The sequence below is a fragment of the Pomacea canaliculata genome, linkage group LG4, assembly GCF_003073045.1.
Source record: "Pomacea canaliculata isolate SZHN2017 linkage group LG4, ASM307304v1, whole genome shotgun sequence".
NCBI classification, from domain to species: Eukaryota; Metazoa; Mollusca; class Gastropoda; order Architaenioglossa; family Ampullariidae; genus Pomacea; species Pomacea canaliculata.
In genome coordinates this window covers 26,461,296-26,483,354 of record NC_037593.1, presented here as the reverse complement: position 1 = coordinate 26,483,354, position 22,059 = coordinate 26,461,296, and the positions used below count along the sequence as shown (strand labels likewise).

The 22,059-nt window shown below is 40.7% G+C and overlaps 2 protein-coding genes across 5 annotated transcripts; one reads left to right on the top strand and one right to left on the bottom strand.

Annotated features, from left to right (window-relative positions):
- Positions 1-35: 35 nt before the first annotated feature.
- LOC112563379 (peptidyl-glycine alpha-amidating monooxygenase-like) lies at positions 36-16,103 on the bottom strand. 4 transcript variants are annotated; one of them, XM_025237322.1, is made up of 16 exons: positions 16,019-16,084; positions 13,281-13,394; positions 11,535-11,624; positions 6,649-6,795; positions 5,560-5,723; positions 5,333-5,390; positions 4,210-4,305; positions 3,798-3,889; positions 3,344-3,466; positions 2,600-2,642; positions 2,444-2,508; positions 2,208-2,291; positions 1,696-1,772; positions 1,503-1,553; positions 1,351-1,400; positions 36-828 (listed from the first exon to the last, which is right to left on the bottom strand). In XM_025237322.1, exons 9-16 carry the CDS (start codon positions 3,417-3,419, stop codon positions 636-638), a joined length of 639 nt encoding a protein of 212 aa, XP_025093107.1. In that variant the 5' UTR covers positions 3,420-3,466; positions 3,798-3,889; positions 4,210-4,305; positions 5,333-5,390; positions 5,560-5,723; positions 6,649-6,795; positions 11,535-11,624; positions 13,281-13,394; positions 16,019-16,084; the 3' UTR covers positions 36-635. The 4 variants fall into 4 exon arrangements, with proteins under 4 accessions (XP_025093107.1, XP_025093106.1, XP_025093105.1 ...); XM_025237321.1 differs by lacking the exon at positions 13,281-13,394 and having other exon boundaries at positions 11,519-11,624; positions 16,019-16,103; XM_025237320.1 differs by lacking the exon at positions 13,281-13,394 and having other exon boundaries at positions 16,019-16,103.
- Positions 11,525-22,059, top strand: LOC112563380 (proton channel OtopLc-like). The gene is made up of 13 exons (XM_025237324.1): positions 11,525-11,673; positions 12,574-12,903; positions 13,184-13,261; positions 14,061-14,208; positions 14,768-14,882; positions 15,771-16,077; positions 17,339-17,499; positions 18,256-18,478; positions 18,677-18,799; positions 19,190-19,239; positions 19,296-19,509; positions 20,466-20,671; positions 20,993-22,059. Exons 2-13 carry the CDS (start codon positions 12,759-12,761, stop codon positions 21,287-21,289), a joined length of 2,067 nt encoding a protein of 688 aa, XP_025093109.1. The 5' UTR covers positions 11,525-11,673; positions 12,574-12,758; the 3' UTR covers positions 21,290-22,059.

Below are 22,059 nucleotides of genomic sequence, written 5' to 3'. Positions count from 1 at the left end.
GTGGTAGATGTGTCTACCTTTACAAGTCAAACTGATTATCTTTCATTTGGTATAGCCTTTATTTCACTCTTGCTCTACTGAACAATATTGGATTTTTTTTCTCTAGAATTCAGTAGTTGTCATCGGGCACCAAAGTCACCTTTCAAGACTGTTATCATGCTCGTAAACAAGACTATATATAACCTCTGACATCAAGAACGAGCCGTTAACAGAGAGAGAGAGTGTGTAGTCGTGTACGTAGTCACCTTCGTCTTTACTTTCGATCCAAATTAAGTCAGCTGAATAATAGCGTTCTGGCTTAATCTTTCCGCCATCTAGCTTTTACTGGGAGGACATGTTTTGTTGAAATTCAGCGTTCCACAGGCAAATGATATAATTATTTTTTGTAGCCTACTGCACAAAGCTGTAGACGTGTCATTTAAAAATAATTGTCTCTTCACCTAGCATGCGACAGGAAACGTAAGTGTATTTTTGCTACAGACTTTCTCAAGAAAAATGCACGTAGACAAATCCAGAAGAGCGTCCCTGTGTGCGGAGGCTGGCGAGAGAGAGCATGCATGCCTGAGTGAGAGGTTTTCCCCTGTGAAGCCAGTCCGCAGACGTGCAGTGTGGAGGCCGACACCAACGGGAGGGCTCTACATGCCAACTTCGCGATCCTCAGGTTCGGGCGAGATATCAGTGCGAAGCGACGGCAGGTTGGGGAAGAGGTGACGTAGTGCGATGGAAGGCACCTGATTGGTGCACAGCTGGAAGCGGATGCTGGGGGCGGCGCCTATTGGTAGAAGGTACAGCACATGCAAGTTGCACATTTCCTCCGTCCAAGACGAGCTGGAAGATACAGAAATAAATTTAAAAAATACCCAAGTGTTGGCTGTGTACATTCAGCATACTTTATCACTTGGTGAAGCCTTTCGATCTGTGGCACCAACTGTTTCAGTTGAGTTCGACATTGTTTATTGTTTTTGGTCATGACAATAGCTGTCGGTAAAACTGTCATACGGTACGTACGTGCTTATTACCGAGCACAGAAAATGTTTATATAATGTGTGACGACGGTTGTAAAAATCAACTTGACTCTTTCTAACACTGTGGGGATGCCTGCTTAATCTCGTATGAAGCAAAGGTCTTTACTCCATGAAAAACTATACATATACAGTATATGCCATCCGAAGGTTAATGTCCCATCATACTTTACAGGATCATCGATGACGTTACAAGCTATAACTGCTGTTAGTGGCGTGGTCAGTCTACAGGTTCAAAGACACTATCATGCCAGGTCTACGACTTTTGCTTGAGTCTCGCATGATATAAACATATAGTAGTAGGTTCCCATAGAAACAAATGTCTTACCCAAAGGGGATGTCTCTCGCTGGGTCTTGCCGAAAATAGCAGCGAGCAGCCTGCAAGCAGACGACATACATGTGACGTCACAGATTCGTGTTCTGTGAGTTTGTCCGTCCACATTTAGTCTATAAAATTAATAATCTCATGTTTACACTCACCAGAAAGTCACCTCGCTGGACCACGCGCGTTCCGTTCACCGGTAAGACGTCCTGTAAAACAATAAACAAAAATCCCAGAGCACCGATAACAACAGTTTGAGTCGTCATTGATATCAGCTTCATAAATACCATCGCCATCAGCGAGATATGAACGATACACATCTCTCTTAGTATGACATCAAATTATATTTACCTCAGGGAGGGAGGGATCGCCCTCACCAACAACCTGCCACCGTCCCTTGTGCTCCAGCAAGGCTTCCATCCACACACCTACACGGGTAAGCCAATTGATGTATAGAACACACATTTGTACCGGCCTGCATGGGGAGGCTGTTGACGTTAGCCACGTAGACGACTTACACAATTATTATGCAATAATTAGATATTTTATTGAAATATTGTGTTAGATTATTCCCCTCCTCGATGTAAAGACTTAGCAAATAACATTGTCGATATGAAGTAAAAGTGCATCAAAATGAGATCCAACAAGTGAGAGCGAGATGATGCGATGTCAGTGAGAAACTACAATACACAATGACGGTATGGATGATGAGCGACGAGAGATAAAGTCACAGGTCAAAAGATGTTACAATTAAAGCAATAGACTACAGTCCTATTTCCTCCTCCTCCTTCACCACCACCACCACCATTGCCAACAAACAACAACAACGCGAACCATCGATACAGCACCACACGTCTCCTCACCTCGACTGTGAGTGTGCAGGCGGATGCCAGCGATGACGACAGGCTGTTCACTTTGCCACTGACATGCACTCTCTGTAGTCACAACTGATTAAAAAAAGCACATGCAACAAAAAGATATCTCTTAGATTTTCAGCAATCATAACTTGGACCCAGTGCAGCAGTGACAAATGTTCTAGCCACCACCAGACTGCCCTTATGTTACTGCGTGTAGCGAAGATAAAACGAATAATACTCACCCTCACTTCCTTTAGGGATGAAGCCCGTGTTCTGTAGAATGGCAAGTCCAAACTCCAGCAAGGGTCTGCACAAAATACAAGCATCTAGCCAAGTTTAGTAAGAAAAAGACCACGAACTTCAAAATAAGATATGGGGCAGCGTAGAAACTCACTCACCTGGTCGCCGTTGTGTTGATAACGAGGGACACCCTCTCTGTTACTGTAAATAAACAAGAGAAACAGGCAGTCGTTCTTCGGGTGCGTTGAATTCATTCTTAATTATTGTTAGCTTATTTTTTATTATTTTTAAGAGATAGCAATAAATTAATTATGAGAGCTAGCGAGAGGCCCTGTTTTCGAGGTGTGTGGTGTAGCAACCTCTGTGTATAACACCTACAACACCGCAGTTCTCGGTAAACGTTTGCAAAAGTTTTGTCTGATTTATTTATGAATTTATATGAATTCTGTCTTTATTTTGTCAATATTGAATATTGAGCTTTGAGGCAAGATTCCTGGAGGTGGCGTTTCAGGATTACCAAAAGTGCAAATGTATTAAGTATTAGGAGAACAGAAATGGAAAGTTACAAGCATTGACGTTTGCAAAGAGTTCCAAAAACGACACCAATTTTTTTTTAAATGTAGGATTCATTAAATGTAGATGTAGCTACATTTACAACAGTTTCTCGTAGACATTTTGAACTTTTTGTACTGACCTTTCATGAATTTAGTACAGCAAACAGTCCCAGACAAAAATGTTTTAAAAAATTGTGACCGAAAGAAATATCATTATATTGCGCTCCTGTCATGTTGATAATGTCAAACCCAATGACCTGGAACTATAAAATAAGGATAGTTAGTTCAACGTCACTGGTCAAGCCAAGTAGGTAGGAAAGCCCACAGACGAGGGCTGCTTGTTTTCACCTGATTCGGATTTATCGACTTTGGAATCCTCATGGTCTGTTTTCTCTGCATCCGTTTCTTTCAAGTGCACCTGCATCAGCAAGTAATCCTGGCCTAGGGGTCCTCCAAGAGGTATACCTGTATCTATCAACGGGACGTATGCTGGTTAGACTCAAAGGAAACAATCGGTATTTTGAACTGGATAAAAACTGATCCTGACATGATGTCACTTTTCAGTAATATTGTGACTTGAGTTATTATCCTAGTGTTAACTGCTGTGAATTCTTAAGAAGCAGAAAAACGACTTTTAACTTTTACCTTTGACTTTGCAGAATTTGTAACTCACAAAATAATAAACGTTTTCATTCCAGGAAATTTCGAAACTGAAAATTTCAGCATGTCGATGGGATGGATAGAGATGGGAAACATCGTGAAAGGAATTAGAGGCAGAATGAAAAGGATATCTCTGGCTCACCTCGAGGAAGAATCCAGGCAGACGAGTTCTGTCCCCAGACATACACCGGCTGCACGCGCCCTCCACACACCACGTGATCAGTGTGACATGGCCTGCACACACAGCACCGCACCGACAAGTGACGTCTAACGCAGCGTCCCTCCATAGCCCGTTACGTTCATAAGTGACATGCATGACTAATATTATTAAAAAGTAATTTTCCTGAAACTCACAGCTTTATGAAGCAAAGCGTTAGGTCCGTGGTTTTAATTTCTTGCATGAATGTAATAATTTTTACAATGCCAAAGCTAAACTCTTTAACGATACTTTTATTGAAAAATTCTTTCTCGCGAATGTGTGTGTGTGCGCGCGCGCATTCATATACATGTATATATACGTGCATATGTCTACGTAGGCACTTATGCTTACTCACCAGACACGGCTTTGAGAGCATCTGCAGGAATGATGTCGCACAGCTGAAGACTCAGGTGCCTCACGTGACCAGGCTGAAGGTGGGGTTCAAAGGTCACTGAAAACGAACATAGTGATTGAGGGAGAGTAGAAGCTGCATTTATAGGTAGGTCATGATCGTCACGTCCCTTTCTTGGACGTGGTGGAAACTTTTTTTTCTTTCTTTATTCTCAGACACCATGTCTAAGCATTTTCTGCAAGTTTTTTCTGCGAAAGGGGCAGCAAGGAAAGAATACGAATGTTCACTGATCCGGCCACTGACCCGAAGGTGTTAAGTAGGTGACATCACACACTGACAGTGGACAGTGCTAGTATTTATGAGTCAAACGTATGACATAGATTATATGAGCATAGACACATGTGGAGAATGTGCAATTTTGTATAATTGTCTGATCAATGAAGCATCATCCATAAGAAAAATTTTCAAAGAACTCACACAAAAAGCGACAGACTAAATTGAAACATTCTTATTCATCTGTTCTTGTGCTTTAAAATGGTAAAGAAGTAGAGGGAGAGAGAAAGAGAGAGTGGGGGCCATGAAATGGAGGTGTAAGCATATTACTTCCCCATCCCACCCGGTTGTGGAAATAAAATTTAAATAAACATCAACCTGTTTATCAATTCACGAATTCTAGGTTCGACACTCGTATTTTTCGTCCGTCCACTGATTTTCCTTTTCAACATTCTTCTGCTTGCTTTAGTTTGAATATCTCAGTAGGAGCGTCTCGGCCAACATCTGCATTTATCGGCAGTTATCTGTGTTGATGTTGACAAGACATGGTCGGTACCAGGTGGTGGTATTCGCCGGGTACGTCCGACAGCAGTGAATCTAATGAGTACCATGACATTTACACAGATAAACATGAGACACACGACAGACATCAACGCACATTTTCTGGTGGGCGAGAGACTGTTTAGAAGAGCGCGGACAAGAGGTGAGCTACACAATGTAAAATAAACAAAAAAGAATTAAAAAAATTCTTCTTTTGGTCTCGGGATTTTCTTTAATACACATAACTTAAAATATAAAAGTGAGAGGGGCACTCTTGGAACTTGGAATTTAAGTTATATATGCAGAGACTCACCAATGTACCTTTCATTCCGCGAGTCTACTTTGGTAACGGTGCACAGGTGCTGCTGATCCTGTCGGAGAGACACAATGGTCACATGACAGCACAGATAACGGAGATTCGAAAGCTGACATTAAGAGAGGATGAGATAAGAAAATAAAAATAAAAAACAACAACAAAAAAAACCCAACAGCAATAAATGTATTTTCGAAAATTCATCGACACACACACACACAGCGTACCGAGCCCAGTGTGTATGGGATCGAGAGCTCTAAGGAGCTCATTCCAGGTCCAGGGCGATCCGCACGCGACTGCATGGCCCCGAGTAACAAACACAAGAGAGCGCAGGTACCCACCACGTTACAGGTTCTTTGCAGCGGTTGCATATTTCTTCTACTGGTCTTTTCTGAAAAAAAAACTTATTTAAGAGGCATGTAAGAATCATAAATGTATAAATACATCTGCAGAATATGCATAAGACCTGTAGAGCAAAAATAAATGTGCAGAACGAGGATGCCTGATAAATTTGCAAAGAATTGTTGGAGGAGAAATCCGAAGAACTTTGATGTAGGAATATCTATTGCAGTGTGTATATTTGGGGGGGGGGGGGTGAATCTATAAATCATACATGTGTGATCATCGCTCACTTGATGCTTTTCTCGGTGTTGTTGTAGCGGAAGCAAAGTGGGAGAGAACGAATAACTTTCAAGTCAAGAAAATACTGCAGGTTGGCCAGATTTGAAAACTTATGATATTAATAAAGTTTAAACTGATAAGGACAGAAGCAGCAACAACAGTAATTAAACACATTATATTCATAAAACTTTTAACCGACAAATAAAGAAGGGCTGGGAAGAAAAAAGAGGTATCTATGTACCAAATAAATCGAAGTAATTCATTATTTTTTGTGTGATGTACATTCACACTCATATATGAGTATCATCGTGTTAAAATGACTTGCTTTGATAAAGAGCAACGGGAGTACATAGGACGTGTTAGTTGGTGACTGACATACATATCATGTTTCTATAACAGTATTGTAGTCCGCTTCATTTTTAACACTTAATCCTGGACGCTTCATATTTTATCAATGTTTCCTTAATTTCTGCTGCATTTTCGTTGACGCGAATACTTCAAATGATACTCCTCAAAGCATTGAAATACCCACCCAAAAGTTTCATTTATGCAGTAATGTGAAAAAAATTGTGAAAATAGAGAAAAAAATAACATAACAATTATGAAGAAAGAAAGAAATAAAGCATGGAATAAGGAAGAAAAAAAAGGAAAATTGAATGAAGGAATGAATCAATGTTGGTAGCATCTTCACTCACCTAATTCATGAAGTACAAATAAAGCGTAGTGTGTAGGTCGTTGACAGTGCCTTGATGATGTTGCGTTAGTAGTTGCACCTGGTTGTGGACTGATGCGGGGGGAGGTCCAGATTTCACTGTTACCCCGCGATCGATGCATCTCGTTGCCTAGAAACGTGACGTAAGCGCAGCTGCAGACCACGTGCACTACAAGACAAGCTCAACCAGACGAGGCTTTAATTTGTTGCCCTGCCTTTGGGTTGGAGGAACTTTGCACAAGGGCAGGCTGGTTCTAGACTATGATGCGCCTCAGGCAAGAGACATGTGATGCGCCCCTTTCCCTCCCTCCCACACCCCTCCAAAAAAAAAGTCAACCAAATATAAAATCTTCAATAAAATATTTCGATTCTGCTCATCAAATAACAAGTCTTGTAGTATTGTTGACCGCAAATAATTTGTAATTAATTTCATGTTTGAGACACAGTATCTAATAATTAATATTGAACAAAAAAGATTGAAATTGTTAGGAATTTATTTTAGGCTTGGAAAGCCTTCCACTGTTGCGTATGTGCTCGCGAGTCAAGCCGCAACAATCATTCCTGTTATTATGTAAGTCTAGATGTGACACTCTCGGTTTTATATTTAATTAAGCTCAGTTAAGAAACGAAAGCTAAACTTAAACACATCATTATTCAATATTTGTAGACACTTAAGTAGCAGTTTTGTATGTATATGAGTGACCAGCAAACTGAAGGCCATAGTGATTTTTAACTTTTATGAATTACAAAGCATATCAAGTACCCCTGCCATTAAATAAATTAACAAACGAACCTAACGCATAGTAGAAATCGGAAAATTCTTTGCTTGCTAAATAAAGACTAGCACAAACGCACGGGCGTGCATAACAGATGTGACGTAGACTTGTAAATAAGAGGATTTGAGACACTCACATCAGAGAGGGACCACGCATCGATCGAACATCGATGTGGCCAAAATACTTGCAGAAATTCCGCTGAACAGTTTTTCTCTTCTGTCTAAAAGTCCAACTATCCCAAACCTCTACAGGGGTGTTAGCTGCAAGGATTAACCCCTGCCTGACAACTACCTGGGTAATTTTGCAGAGATTATCCGGAGCTAGGTGCAAAAGACAGCTAATTATTAGTATCGTTAACCAAGGAGTAAATGGGGACACGTGTCCTAATCTTTTTTTCTTACCATTCATCTCTTTTTATGGGTAATTTGGGATGAGTGAATGGCTTGAGTTCAACAAGTATAAAACAAGATAGATATTCAATATCACGGTACATATAAAACAGAAGTACAAATATAAGTAAAAAATAAAGTAACAAATTAGAAAAAGGGAGCTGCCTCGAGCACAAAATGAAACTTTTTTCAATCCTTAAAAATTACATTAACTGGTTATCCACAACATCTACACACTACGGATTGTAAAATCCTTTGGGAGAAATCACAGACCACCACTTTAGCTAAACATCTAAGGAAAAAAAATTATAAAAAAAATCGAAATAACATTGCAAAAATTCCTCCGCGCAATGAATTTAGTAAGCAAAATATTGCCTGAGGCTTTTTGAGGAGCATGCTGAACGCTAAATCATAGCTCTCTCTCTCTCCACCTTCTTCCTTTTCGTTTCTTTTTTCTGTCGTCTTGCGTTTGTGTACGCTTCAGGTTCCCTCGTTCTCAAAATAACACTTCGATGCATTCGATCACAAACGGGAAATGTATAATCTTTGTGTCGCCTGAATCTTTCGAGAAATATGTGTCAATGTACTTCTTTGCAATCTGTCATTCGCCCGAGAAGGGTTTTGTGGTGGTGGGAGAAGGAAGCCATCAGTTTTTCTATTCTTTTGTTCTTTTTCTGATCTCTTCTTTTCTCCTTCTTCTTGTGTCTTTAATCTGGAGGGTCATTCCCTGCCCTTACAAAAAACCCAAAAAAAACAACAAAACAAAACCACCAGAGCTCTTGAGCGTAAAGAACCGGACAACTTAAGCTGAACGAGAACCGGCGAGCAGGGAAGCCAAAGTACTGATCTCACGACATCACCGTAGTTTCTAAGCGCCTCAGACATTTGGTCTCTTGAGTTCAGGCCCTTGAGCGCCTCTTGTGCCACCAGGTGGCGCTCACCAGTCGTTTCCGCCAGACCTCCACCCAACCGCTTCGTCATCGCAACCGTCCCTCTCCCCCATTTCCGCCACCAGATTGCTTTAATACTGGACAGCAGCAGCAGCAGCAACAGCAACAACAACAACAACAACAACAACAACAAGAAAAAAACATGCAATGGGTGTTTTACAAAGAATAACAAATCAGAAATGCCTGGAGGATATACCAAGGAAAAGCGGAGATTAAGATGCGAACAGAAAAGCAGATAAAATAAGAGAAGAAAAAAGGAGGGGGTATCAAGAGATTGGTGGATAGACAGAATTTTCCACATATCTGTAGTACGTGACCCGACCCACTTAGCTTGTTCATCTAGGCCCCATCCATCCCCACTCTTGCTGATTATCGGGGCTCTCAGACCTCTCATCCTCGTCAGGCTTCGATCTCATTTAATCGATGAAGACGGAACAAGCCCGGCCGCTAACGAGGTTTGATGGGAGATAAACGACGGTTGGTTTTTTTTTTTTTGTATGATTAATTCTCCCTTACGACCTTACGAGCCGTACACCGTAATTTGGCTAACGACCTGCGCATCACTTGTGGATTCGTTATTTAGTCGCTTGCGCATCCGTCAATTCAACGTGAGCAGACAACTTCAGTTTATTCCTCTTGTCATACTATCACCTAGTATCCTTTGTTTTCAGTATTCGTTGAATCCTCTTTCTCTTCTAGCTTCTCTTCCTCGGCGATGGAGGAGGCAGTGTGACAGCCCAGATGCCCTTACAAAACACTGAACTAGATTTTAGATGTCCCAGGGTATACCGTGGCTTCTATCTTGCCATTTTTTTTTCTTTCCAGCATGCATCCCTTGCGTGGATATTGCTCTTACAGCACACGAGCAAATATTTATATTTGCAAACAATGACCAGATGGAACATAATGTGAAGTATCTGAAGTATCAAAAAGTATAGGGGAAGCGGAAAGTCGAGGGGTTAGAGCACAATAAAAATAGATATTCGAAGCATGTTAACTGACCACTTGGTGTTGACTATTTAGCAATCGCCTTGTGTTGTGCAGTTGGCCCGTGTTTATCAGTCATCGAGTGCTGTTGTCACGAAGGATAACATCGTTGTGGTCAGTAATACGAGGTAGTGGTCAGGGACAACAGACTTGATTTTGCGAGTTAGTTGTATCAACCTTTGATAATGCTGATAGCTAGTGTACACGAGCAGTCAACAAATGCTTTTCAGTTTATTTTAAATGTCAACTGTTCTTTGTTCTTCCTTTCCTTTAACGCTATTAAGACGATGACATAAATAACGGCATGGCTTTACACTTGGATGATGATGATTATTATTATGATTATTATTATGGCGACCATCTCACAGTAAGTTTGACAGTATCTCCAACCCAGTCTCTGGTGTTAAATGTAAGTTAAAAATGCTAGAGGTGCAGAAATAAGGTATTTCTAACAGTCTTGGCGCTCATTGTCATTGTATTTTGCTACCTGTCAGCTTTGACCTTTTCACATTGCTTTCATGACAAATAACGGTGTGTACCAGGTGGTAGTCTCCTCGGTTCAACTTTACGATCTATTTATAAGCTTAACCTTTGTTGTCGTCATATACTTTGTTTTCCCCTTAATGGCCTTATTATATGTTCAAATATCTCCGTTGCTACTCTTGTCTCTCTGTTGTCATCCTTAGAGAAGGGGAAAAAATATATAAATAATGTACGGACACACAGACTGTCTCTTTCATAGACCATTATTTGAGAAGGCATGAGAATTAAGTGACCTTGTATGCTTTGGCATCTGCAATCTCCACCACCCCCGCCCGACACTTTATACGACCTTGAAATACCCTTTAGCCCCTGAGGTCACGAATAACATGAGAGATGACTGAACCTAACTGGAGGGTGTGCGGGGTTGGATGACCTCTCCTGAGGTACATGGCCATGCTAAGACCTGGCTTGACCGCCTGTAGCGCTGAAATGTTTTTGTTCGAATAATAAAATAGCTTACATTGTTCCCCTTAGACGGCCTTCACCTATAGCGGCAGGGGAATAATTTCTTCTTCTTCTTCAAATCTCTTCATCTTGTTTATCACATTTGTCTTTTTGTGGTTCTTTCTTCCCTATGCACAATAATATTTACACTGCAAAGTGCCCCCGTGTTTGAAACAAATGCCCAAAATACAATGTAAAGCACTAAATCCATTACATAATAAAATAAATACACTAAGTGATCTTGTTTATTTGCAGTAGAGACATTAAATTGTAAAAGGTTCATTGTGTCATTGGCAGAACCGTACGTCTTCTCCATTTTACGACCTCAGATAATTCAGTGTTCGCGGCAACTCCGGCAAGCGCTAAGTTTTCGGTCACAAGTTTTGAAACTGATCGCTATACTCCTCAATTATAGATTATACTGTACGTGATATATTTTATAATATAATAAAATAGATACTAGATTGTATTAATGACTAATTATTGTCCCTAAGTGGGAGAGCTCTTCTGATCTGGATCACAATCATTAGCTTCCCGTTAATCCACGAAACTAATTCTCTGAAGTTACTGGTCAGCATCGATTCTGATGGGACGAAGATACATTTAAGCATTAATAAATGGATTTTCATGTGATTTGCACTATATTTGAGCAGTTTTTTTCCCTTTATTCATTAATAAAAGAGAGATTTTTAACCATCTAATGACGTATTATGCATTTGACCGCTAGTTGCGACCTGCTGGCAAGGTTCACTCGTGTATCCCACCTTAGCACGTAGTTACCTGGCTTGGGCGGTTGTGACGGTCCCACAAGCCTACTGCGTACTGAGCCCTTGTAACTCGCTGAGCACACGCGAGGTTACCTGGCGGTACCTGTCCACAAACACAGGAACGTCCATGATTCACCATCAGTGAGATGAAGGTAAAATTCATGATTTATAAGACCGTCATATCAAATCAATTGTTTGCTTTATAGCCAAGATATATTTTGTTAAAGGCCTGTAATATGCAATAAATTGCTTGGTATTCTTGTGAATACCCGTAGGGTCATGTTAATTGCTTAGGTACGCTAAAACTGGGGTGGGGGGAAGGGGTGGGTCATTTCAGTAATATACAACAGCATTGCTACCCTCCCCCTTTTTTTGGATGTCCGAATTGCGTTTGTGGTTTCCAGTCTAAACTGAGTTCAACAGATTTATCTGTTTTGAGTGGGCCAGAAGCTAAAGTAAAAGAGAAAGAGATCCCGTCCATGTATAAATGCGTATCTATAACGAAGGAAATATAAGAAATGTTTTTGGGAGAATTATCTAAAATCCTTTGTTTCCTAATCTATAACATATTAGGAATGTATATGTTAACATGTACATGTGTGAATGAATATCTAAGTGGCATGCAGCATGGTTATCTTTTAAACTCAAGCAGGCCTGAGGTTAGCTAGTAGCACAAACTTATCTAACCACGAACTTGTATTACTGGACTGATGGCAGACGATTTTTTCCAGTTAACTACTAAAACGAGGCATGCTTAAACAAAGCTTCCAGTTTAGTCACATTCTTTGTTTAGACTTGACGAGACTAACAGCGGAGGCTAAGCATTGGTCTTGGCAGACAGCAATCCACCTAAACACACCCATGATGTAAATGGCAGACAGATACTGTGTATACATTATATGTCGAATGTAGTGTAGATAGCTGAGAGCAGACAGACCCAGCTTACGTAGTTTCTTTTCCCTGAAGCACGATAGAAGGGAAGGCTTTGAGTGAACTATGTGTTGATCGGCCAATACGTCGCCTAGCCATGCTGCAATTTATTTTCTCTACAGCGATAGCATACAGTTCTGAAGAAAAACCCAGAGAAACTCACATCCATGAAATCTGCTCCTCTGGCTGTGGCGGAATTGTCAGACGAAATGAAAGAAGTGGAAGTAGAGAACAGGAAAGAGGAGAATGATGACGATGAGGGGTTACAGCAGGAGGAGGCGGAGGAGGGCAGAGGGAGAGACTCCCGATGGCGAGTTTTTGCGACGGAAAGAGTGTATGGGAGGAACAGGAGGGAGCAGCAAACGGACAACAACCCACTTCGCTGACTGACCACAAAGGGGATATCTGTCCGACAGAAAGACCGCAGACGGAAGATGACAACACACACAAGGGTAAGCATGCCGGGAGGACCACATTATTGACCGGCTTTTATGTCCGTAACAAATATTTAACAAATTTGTATTTGAGGATGGTGATAGGGACAATAATCTGTAAAAGTTGGATTCGCTTCTGTTAAAACTGCCTTCACACTGACTTTAAAAAAAGTCGCTTTTGTCAAAAGCACACATTTAAAAATGATTTAGCTGTGAAAGCCAACATTCACAATGTGAAGGTTACCAGAGAATGTTAACACTATAATGAAACTGTCTGATCCATCCTCTTCTGTTTTAGACCAGGAAATGGGATCTCTGCCAGAGAAGAAAGGAAAGAACAAGAAGTCATCAAGAACACACTTTTCGAACACCATGGGTAATTTTTACGTGCATACCTGTCTATGAGAGAGAGATTTAGTGAGAGACATCGTCGGTGTCATGTGTCAGCATCATGGGTCAGGTAGCGACAGGGTGTCATCAGCAGCAAAGTTGTTAAGTGTTCTTTCAAGCTGAAGATGAAATATTGCAACAAAACGTTATCTTATCTTAGTTAGTTTCCTCACCTTTATCCACGTGAGAAGTGTTGAGTGCATTTATGTAATTAATGTGACGATCACACACAGTGTGTGTGAGAGAGTGAAGCGAGTGAAATATACATGTACAAAGAACATGTGTGCACACCAGTAAATACACTCATCACACCCCCACAAACAAAAGGAAAATTCAAAGTAGTGACAGCAATAATGTAGAATGGCAGCGAATTAATGTGCATATCTGTTGTATATAAATATAGTGCTGTGTACATGTGTAATGTGTGTACGTCAGTGCATGTGTTGCACCTGTGCTGACCTCCATATTCGTAATACCCTGTTTTTATTTCAATCGAGTATTTACAATAATACTTTGCTGGAGTGTATTCAAAATAATTATGTATGGTAGTGCCTTTAGTTTATCCTCATTACCGCCTGCAGTATTTGATGTTACACCCAAGGTAATCACTCGACACTTGCATTATACTGTACTACGCACGCAGTCATTGTACAAGGAACATATTGTATATGTTCACAGAAACTATCAGAAACTATCCATTTAAGAGAAAGATCAGACAGGTGTCGACTTAACTAGCTGATGATTGTGTTGACGAAGACTAATTTTTGATAGTTTCTGTGTTACAGACACATTTGAGAAAGGATTAAGAATGAATATTCATAAGCATACTCATGCTAGCTCAGATAATCACCTCCATAGGCGTAAGAGCAGCATGTCTTCCTTGTCTTCGCTGACTCAGCGTCCACAACCGTCGATCTTACCGAAGGACCTGAGGTGAGTAACTGTAGCCACCGGTCCTTATGTTTGCTCCTCCGTAAATACTACATGAATGAGTCGGTGTACCTATGCCCGTTTCTTGATGTATCAGTCTCTAACAAAAGGCTTACGTGTGTCTCTGCCTGATGTAAACTTTACTTTAATACTCTGGAACCTGTTATGTCCGTGAAAAATGTAATGTCTGTAATGTGCAGCATGGCGGAATTCCATTCTCCACGTAAAGTGCTGGTGTTTCAGGGTGTCCGTAGAATTTCGGCATTTCTGTCTCTTCTCTTGAATCTCAGATTTTTGTTTTTACTATCTCTCCTGTAGAATGTCATCATTTCGGACTTTTCTCCGGAATATTGGTCATTTTGCTGGTTCTATAGAATGTTGGTGTTTCTATCTGTATTTCTCTATTCGGATAAGTGTATTTCAGTTTCGTGCAGAGCATCTATATTTGCGTTTTCTGTAGAATGTCTGTATTTCTGTTTCTCGTAGAACCAGTAAGTTGTTTCTTAAAGTACGATAGTGTGACCTCGTCATGTTTGCTGCACTGCGACCTTATTTTTTTTAGGGAAAGCATGCTGACAATGGCATCAGGGCTGTACGGAATCATGCTGGTGGTACTAGGGGCTGTGGTGCCGATAGCAGAGACCTTCGCCATATCCAGCCATCCATATCTCTTCGAGGTCTGAATCGACTCGTCACTTTAGAGCCCAAGAACTGACCACTAACATTACTGGGGAGACACTATGCGCATGTGCTGTACCAACCCCATCCCCGTCATATAAGCCAGACATATGAACATGAACACGATAATGAACAGACTCACTATACCTTCTCAGCTTAGAAATTGAAGAATTGAAACACACACAAATGCATGCATGCACGCACGTACACCGACACGACTTTAAGCATCCAGTGTCTGTGAAAAAAGATGTAATCAGTAAACCTTGCATATTACCAGTCCTCCGTCTCGCCTCTATTTCGGCATGTCTAGCAATCTAATTACTAATTATTACTAATGACTAATTATAAGGCAAGTTAATCAAAATGTAAACATATCTTTTGTGAAGACAGGGATAAGATAGGGTATAAAAGAAGGAACGCATTTAAAATTTAACGTACATAAGTCATCGCTATATTTTTCAGACACATGAAAGACTCGAAAAATAAATGCAGTTGTATAGACAACTAAATTTCTTTCTTGTTTTACGGTGACTTGAGCTTTATCCGTTTTCCTCGACTGTCACTGTTCAAGACAACTTACAAAATCTGTAAAAACTCATTTTAGTTTCCGAGATGCGCGTTTTCAAACATCAGCATAAAAAGTAAGATGTCAAATATGTGATGTAGGAACACGTTACGTTTATGTAGTTAAGGACAGATTGGAGCACAGGCGTATCAACTGGACGTTACAATGGTCCCACGTGATGACACAAATTCGTATTTTTTTCTAAGGTGAAAATAGTTTTTGAAGGCATGTCGCTCAGACTTTAGGCGTTTTTACTCGGAAAATCTTTAATCGTATTGTGAAGCTTTCTTTTTTTGTGTGTGTGACGTCCTTTATATCAAAGGTCTTCTACATCTACCTCTACATGGTCAGCATGGGATTTCTCCTCTACGTATACCTCTATCTCCTGAGACGAAACAATCTTTTGACAACTGTCTTCGGAAAAAGCTTAGCGCGCATCTGTTTGGGCACTGGCGGGAACGTCCGACGAAGTGTGGTCACGACAAACCTTTCTCGCACAGGTTCCATTAAAAGTCGAGACTCGACTCAGAGTTCAGGTTCAGGGAGCAAGTCACGGCGGAGAAAGGTTACCTTTCACTGTCAGCCTAATCAGCACACCGGAAGCTTCTATCTTCGCGTCGGCGCCATTGGTAGGTTGCCTGTGACAATGGAGGCCGCAATGTAATGCCAGTCTTTTACAGTTCTACTTAGTGCAAAGCAGTTGCGGTTGTCAAAACTAGTTAGACCACGAGAAAGGAAGAACTTTGCCTAATTTCGATCTACAGCTACATCATCTCTTCTCGCAACTAGTATGTAAAACAACAAAGAAACAAAACTTCAAGCAAGCATGGTTTGATAAAATTCAGAAGAGCTTAAGATTTTGACCACTGCAGGGGCCGTAGTCATAAAACGAATTTAAATAGTTGCCCAGAAGCAGCATGGGCAACTCAAGGACAAGCGTCTTGTTTTCAAAGTTATGAAAAGGTGTCCAGACTCCTCGGATGTTTATTTACCTCTGGAGCAGTGGAAAATATATCCTTGGGGTAAGAAACATGAAGTAATATCCGTGGGCTCTGAGTATTGCATGGTAACTACAAAAACAATACGCTTTTTCCTTTGGTTACCGACTTTGCCCCGTGGAAGCGACTTACCCTCGCTTCATAATTCCGGGGACAGAAGAATTCTCGGGGCGGATGAAGTAACAATGTAATTGAGCCACTTTCCTTGCGACAAAAATCTGAAATGACAAAGCGTAATAAAGCAACACTAAAGAGCAAAGCAATTACCTAAATATCAACATGTCGTACATGTTTAGGAGTCGTATTAAAATGTTCCCGAAAAAGGTTCAGGTTCGTACGGACAATAATAACAATGCTGCTTAAGTTCCGAACAAGTGACAGAGATCGTTGACAAGCTTACCTACTTTTGAATTAGTTCATTTTTATGTGCTTTGGTCGACTTTGTCTGGTTTCGGTAACAGTGCTAGAGCCACCCACTCTACTCTCACAAGGAAAATTTTGACTACAGGGAAACGGGAATTGCAGTAATACTTATTACTACTCACTTAAACTAGTCTTTAAAGTAGTTTATCTTTTTTCATGCCCCGTGGTTGCTTTACACACAAAATAACTGTTACGCTTAAGGCACTCATTTCATCAAATAATTTATTGTATCTTAAAATAAAATTAGGTATAATTTATTGCTTTTCACGTTGAATAAAGATTTTAGTACATTTCACTCCCATCGCAATTCTCTTCCCAACGCCACATATTTTCGTGTTTTGTTATTGTCATTTTGGACCTAGGACTACACTAATAGTGATAGTGATCCGTACTCTCCTGTTATCTACATGCAATTTTCCAAAAATATTTGCTTGTTCTCGTTACTTCAGTTCCTTCTACTGTTGTTCAGGTTTTGGAGTGGGCAGCATGGTCCACAGTGGGTTGACCTTTGCTCATTACTTCGAGTCTGCACACAATAACGCCTGCAGTGATGTTATTCAAGCTGTCAAACCCTTCCTGCACCTTATCTTCACTTTTGTGCAGATGTACTTCGTCTTCATGAACTCAAAGGTCACAAAACCTGTACTAAATATTCAGCAGATATTGATTTAAAAGTTTATTTTTGTTTAAAATTACTGCTGCATCTTACCTCATATCTTAGCTGATGTTTAGATGTACTATAAACTACAGGCGTAAAATATATTTACTTATTAAATAGCCTTTTTAATTTAGACACATTGTGAAATATGTGACAGGGAAATATTTAAAGCCTATTTTACAGCCTAATGACTCTGTCACACACACGAACACATATAAATACATACACAAAGACACAAATATATATATATACACACATTAAGACAGACACACACACACACACAAAGACACACACACACTTAAATGCACACACAAATTTTAAATAAAAACAGGTGCTTATCTCTGTCCGTCCGAAATTATAGCCTCTTACAATATGACTATCTATAAGTAGGTGTACAAAAGGTACAAACTATTCGAAGTAGAAAACAATATGCGTGCCACACGCACAACGGTGCCGAAAAATAAAATGCCGCGAAACATCGTCCGTATTTTCCTTTTAGTGCGCGTTCACCAAGAAGTGGCTGGCCTTGATTGCAAGGAAAACTTCTGAAAATGCAAGCAGTGTGACAACGCGAAATATCCACTATATAAAATTTACCAAAAGCCCATACAAATTAGATAATAAAGTAGCCGGCTAGGAGGTCCATTTGGCATTCCTGTATGTGTTTTAATAACGCACAGAAATGTAATATAATAAATGTCGTATATTACCTGCTGCCTTGGTTACAGATGTGCATCAATCGCTTCAAGACTCTCGCCCGATTCGGTTTGATGCACATCATCAGCACCAACGTCTGTGTTTGGCTCCGATTCATTTGTGTGGAGACGCTGCACTACCTACAACTCTACAGTCGCAACAGGCCATCCATGTCAGAAGTCACAAAAATCCCCCAATACATCTCGTTGGCCACATTAAGCGAGTGGGACGATTCCAAGGAACAACAGACGTACAGTACGTCTTGTGAGCGTGTGTGCTTGATTAAGAATCTTGCATGTTTATACAGCTTATATGCCAAACAGCTTGAAACACACACACAATTTTATGCAACAAAATTTTTTCGTACTTTCAAAGAAAAATAAATACATATTAAAAAATTAGCGAGAGCAGAATATATACACACACAGAGGGTTGGCAAACAATGTTTTCCAGGTGCGGCACCGAGGTTTCTGCCGGAAATTGAATGTCACTGGGACGCCCTCATGGGTCGTGTTCTCGAGAAGGTCAGCAGCTACCTGTACCCTTGCACTATCCAGTACAGCCTGATATGCGGCAGTAAGTAATGTTTCTTTTAATTCCGACAATGTGACGGACTTTTTGACTGTTGGATTAACTGCATGATGCCGAGTCAGCTTCTCTGCAACAAGGCCTACATGTTTTCGTACCGGTCGGTGAGATGTGAAGCCAGGGATTTGATTCTCGCTTCATTCTCACGAGCAGAAAAGCAAGCCAGCTTACTAAATGGAAAAGAAAGAAAAAAAAAAAGGAGAGAATGAAAGAAAAGTGCAACAAATTAAAGACGTGATAAATATTGTGTCAAATCAACGCAGTCCTGTCCCAAAGTAAGACATCAGACATTAATTTTATTGATTCCCTCTCTGAGGAAATTTGTTAATGTTAGACCAAAAGTCGCGTTCACTAGTTGGTCGAGCCTTCTCTTTTCAGGCATACTCTACGAAATGTGGAGTCACGTAGGGCAGAACCCTTGCTCCCTCGCCACGAGGATACAATATCATCAGACCTAAACGGTATCAACGGCAACGACGGCGAGGAGGACAACGACCTGGCTATCCACCAGCGAATGAGCGTGGACTGCAGTGAGTCTAGCAAAGGCATGTTCTTGGGCTTCCTGCTCTTCGTCATTGCCGTGGTCACTCTCGTGGGCTTCCATGTGCTGGTGAACTCCCCTGCTACAGCGGCAGCAGCCTTTGTCCTTTCTCACGTGACCGAGTGTTTGATATACATTCTGACACTTGTAGCAACAGGTTCTGTTGATTTCTGAGAAACTTACACTTATGGTCAGTGATTTGTTGATCATTTGTATCCCTTGAGGAAACGTTTACATCACTTTTTAATATTTGAATTTCTTAAATGTCGAGGAATTATTAAAGCTAACTTAAGTAAAATTTACTGATAAAGAATCTGACAAAAGACGAGTATCTCTCTTTTTATACCAGTAAAGTTTGGATCAGACATAATGCTTTAAAATATCCGTTTTGTCAGCTGTCCTTCTGTCTTTCGTAATTTTTTAACAATCCTTTTCACGTTTCTTCTTCGGGGTTATACAGACTGAGTTGTCTCCGCTGTCGTGTAGGTAAGCTACTGATCCCTGTAGTTTAAAGTATAGGCGGGTGTACGAGCCAGATTTTTGTCTCTGTGGTACAACAAACAGGTGTGCAAGAGATGTGGTGTTTTGTCTGCTTCTCCACATGATCAAAAAGCTAAGTTTATGCCGAACTTCTTGAGATGATTGTTGAAACTACAAGCGGAAAATCAACCGGCTTATGATCTAGTAGTTAATGGAGGACGCCAGTGTTTGGAGGATATCCGCCATTTTTGCTACCACGTTCTTAGCACACGATGCATGATTATCTAGCAGAAATAAACGGTGAGAGAATTTAAAATGCCGTAGTAACCTCCGCCATCCATTTTTTTGTGATCCAGTGAAATTCCTTATTCGCAGTCTTTTATATTAATTCCCCTGTACATTTCAAATATAGTGGTATCCGGATTCCCCTTTGTTCTACAGTGATGCGCAATCAGCAATTCCTGTTTCTAGTATCACGATATTCTGTAATTCCTGTTTGTTTCTATCATTGCGATAGCCCGTACATACTGTTTGTTTCCAGCAGTGCACCATCAGAAATCCGTATTGTGATATCTCATAACCTGTTTTAGTTTCTTGTGTTGTGATATCCCATAATCCCCATTTTGTTTCCAGTGGCGGCCTCCTGGCGAATGCGCAAACTTCATTTGAGACGTAACGTCTCGGTGGGAGTCGAGCAGACGTTAGCATTGATCTCGCTGACCGGTCTAACGGCGTTTGCCTGCTTTAACATCGCGGCTGCCCGCCTGTCGCCTCCACACGAGCTAGCACGATTGACCATCGCGTCCAATGTTCTGATGCTTCTACAAGCATTTGTACAGGTGAGTAGGTCACCCTCCTATTCTGAGCAGTCTAGAAACGATCTCACACAAGCACAGCTAGTCAATAATACACTTCGCTGTCAGATTGTCTTTACATTAGGCTCTAGAGAAATTACAGGAGCAGTTTATTTTTATTGCATTTTAAAGTGGCGGTCATACCTTATGCGATTTGGATAATAACTGTGTCAATAGAGAAATCCGTCAGCTATGACTGCGTTCATGAACAATCGATAAAAGTTTATTTCTGTGGGTAATTGCTACATGTTTGTAGGTGGGGGAAAACACTAATGTGCGCATTAGTCAAATATTTTTTGTGTGCAGGAGGTCTTTCTGCTCGCAACCATGAGGGCCATGGCGGTTAATGGTCATGAAGTCAGGCTCAAGCCGGGCCGCGAGTGGGTAATGTTTCTCCTCGTCAGCAATTTTACTCTCTGGGTCCTCAACACATTCAAGACACAGTCGGTGGAGCACAGCATTCTTCAGGCCCGCTTTTATGGTCCTTCCGCTTGGGCCATCTTTTGTCACATTTCTGTCCCACTTGGCATCTACTTCCGGTTTCACTCCACGGTCTGTCTGTCTGGCATATGGAAAAATGCTTGGAAAATTCGCCCTATGTAGGTAAAGGACCTTCTCATGCAAAGACAAACCCTGTATATGTTTCTGGAATCAGGGGCCCGACGAGCTAACCCTCACAGGTTGAAAAGCTGATTGCTTCCCTTTAACCTTAGCTGGTAGCGATGGATGTGGACGTCTGAAGAAGAATGAAAATGAGGGGTTTGACTAAGATTTGTACTTATAATGCCGATTAAAAAAAAACAATGATGTCAAATTAGCCTCCGTTGTAGTCGAATAATTTGGGCTCTGGCGATCGGCCTATTTTTACATCAGGTCCTTGCATCTTGCATGCCAGTAGAAAACACATAATTCACTCCCACAGAGAAAAATAACACTTAAAACTGAAATAATATTTTTTTTTTACTAAAACAAGTGAATTGGCTTACATAAGTGTCAACGCTTCTGTTGTAGCAACGAAGACAGTGACGATAATAAAGATTGCCGTGTCAACGGGTCTTGTTCTTCTGGTTCGCTTTTCAGACAGCAATGAAAACACCGAAAAAAACATTCAAATACACAGTTTTGAAAAGGGAATTTGGAACTTAAAAAAACAAACAGGTGGTTTTAAAGATCTGTTTGAGTCTTCTTTAAGGAAGCGTCAGTGAACTATGATAATTCGATCTATCGTAATAATAAAAATATCATTTTTTACTTGTACTCATACATAACCAATCTATATATATCACCAACGAAATTTTTTATGCGCTTTATATGACGTGTAAAATTAGATAAATTTGTGCCTCGAATAAAGTACAATGATTGATTGATTGACA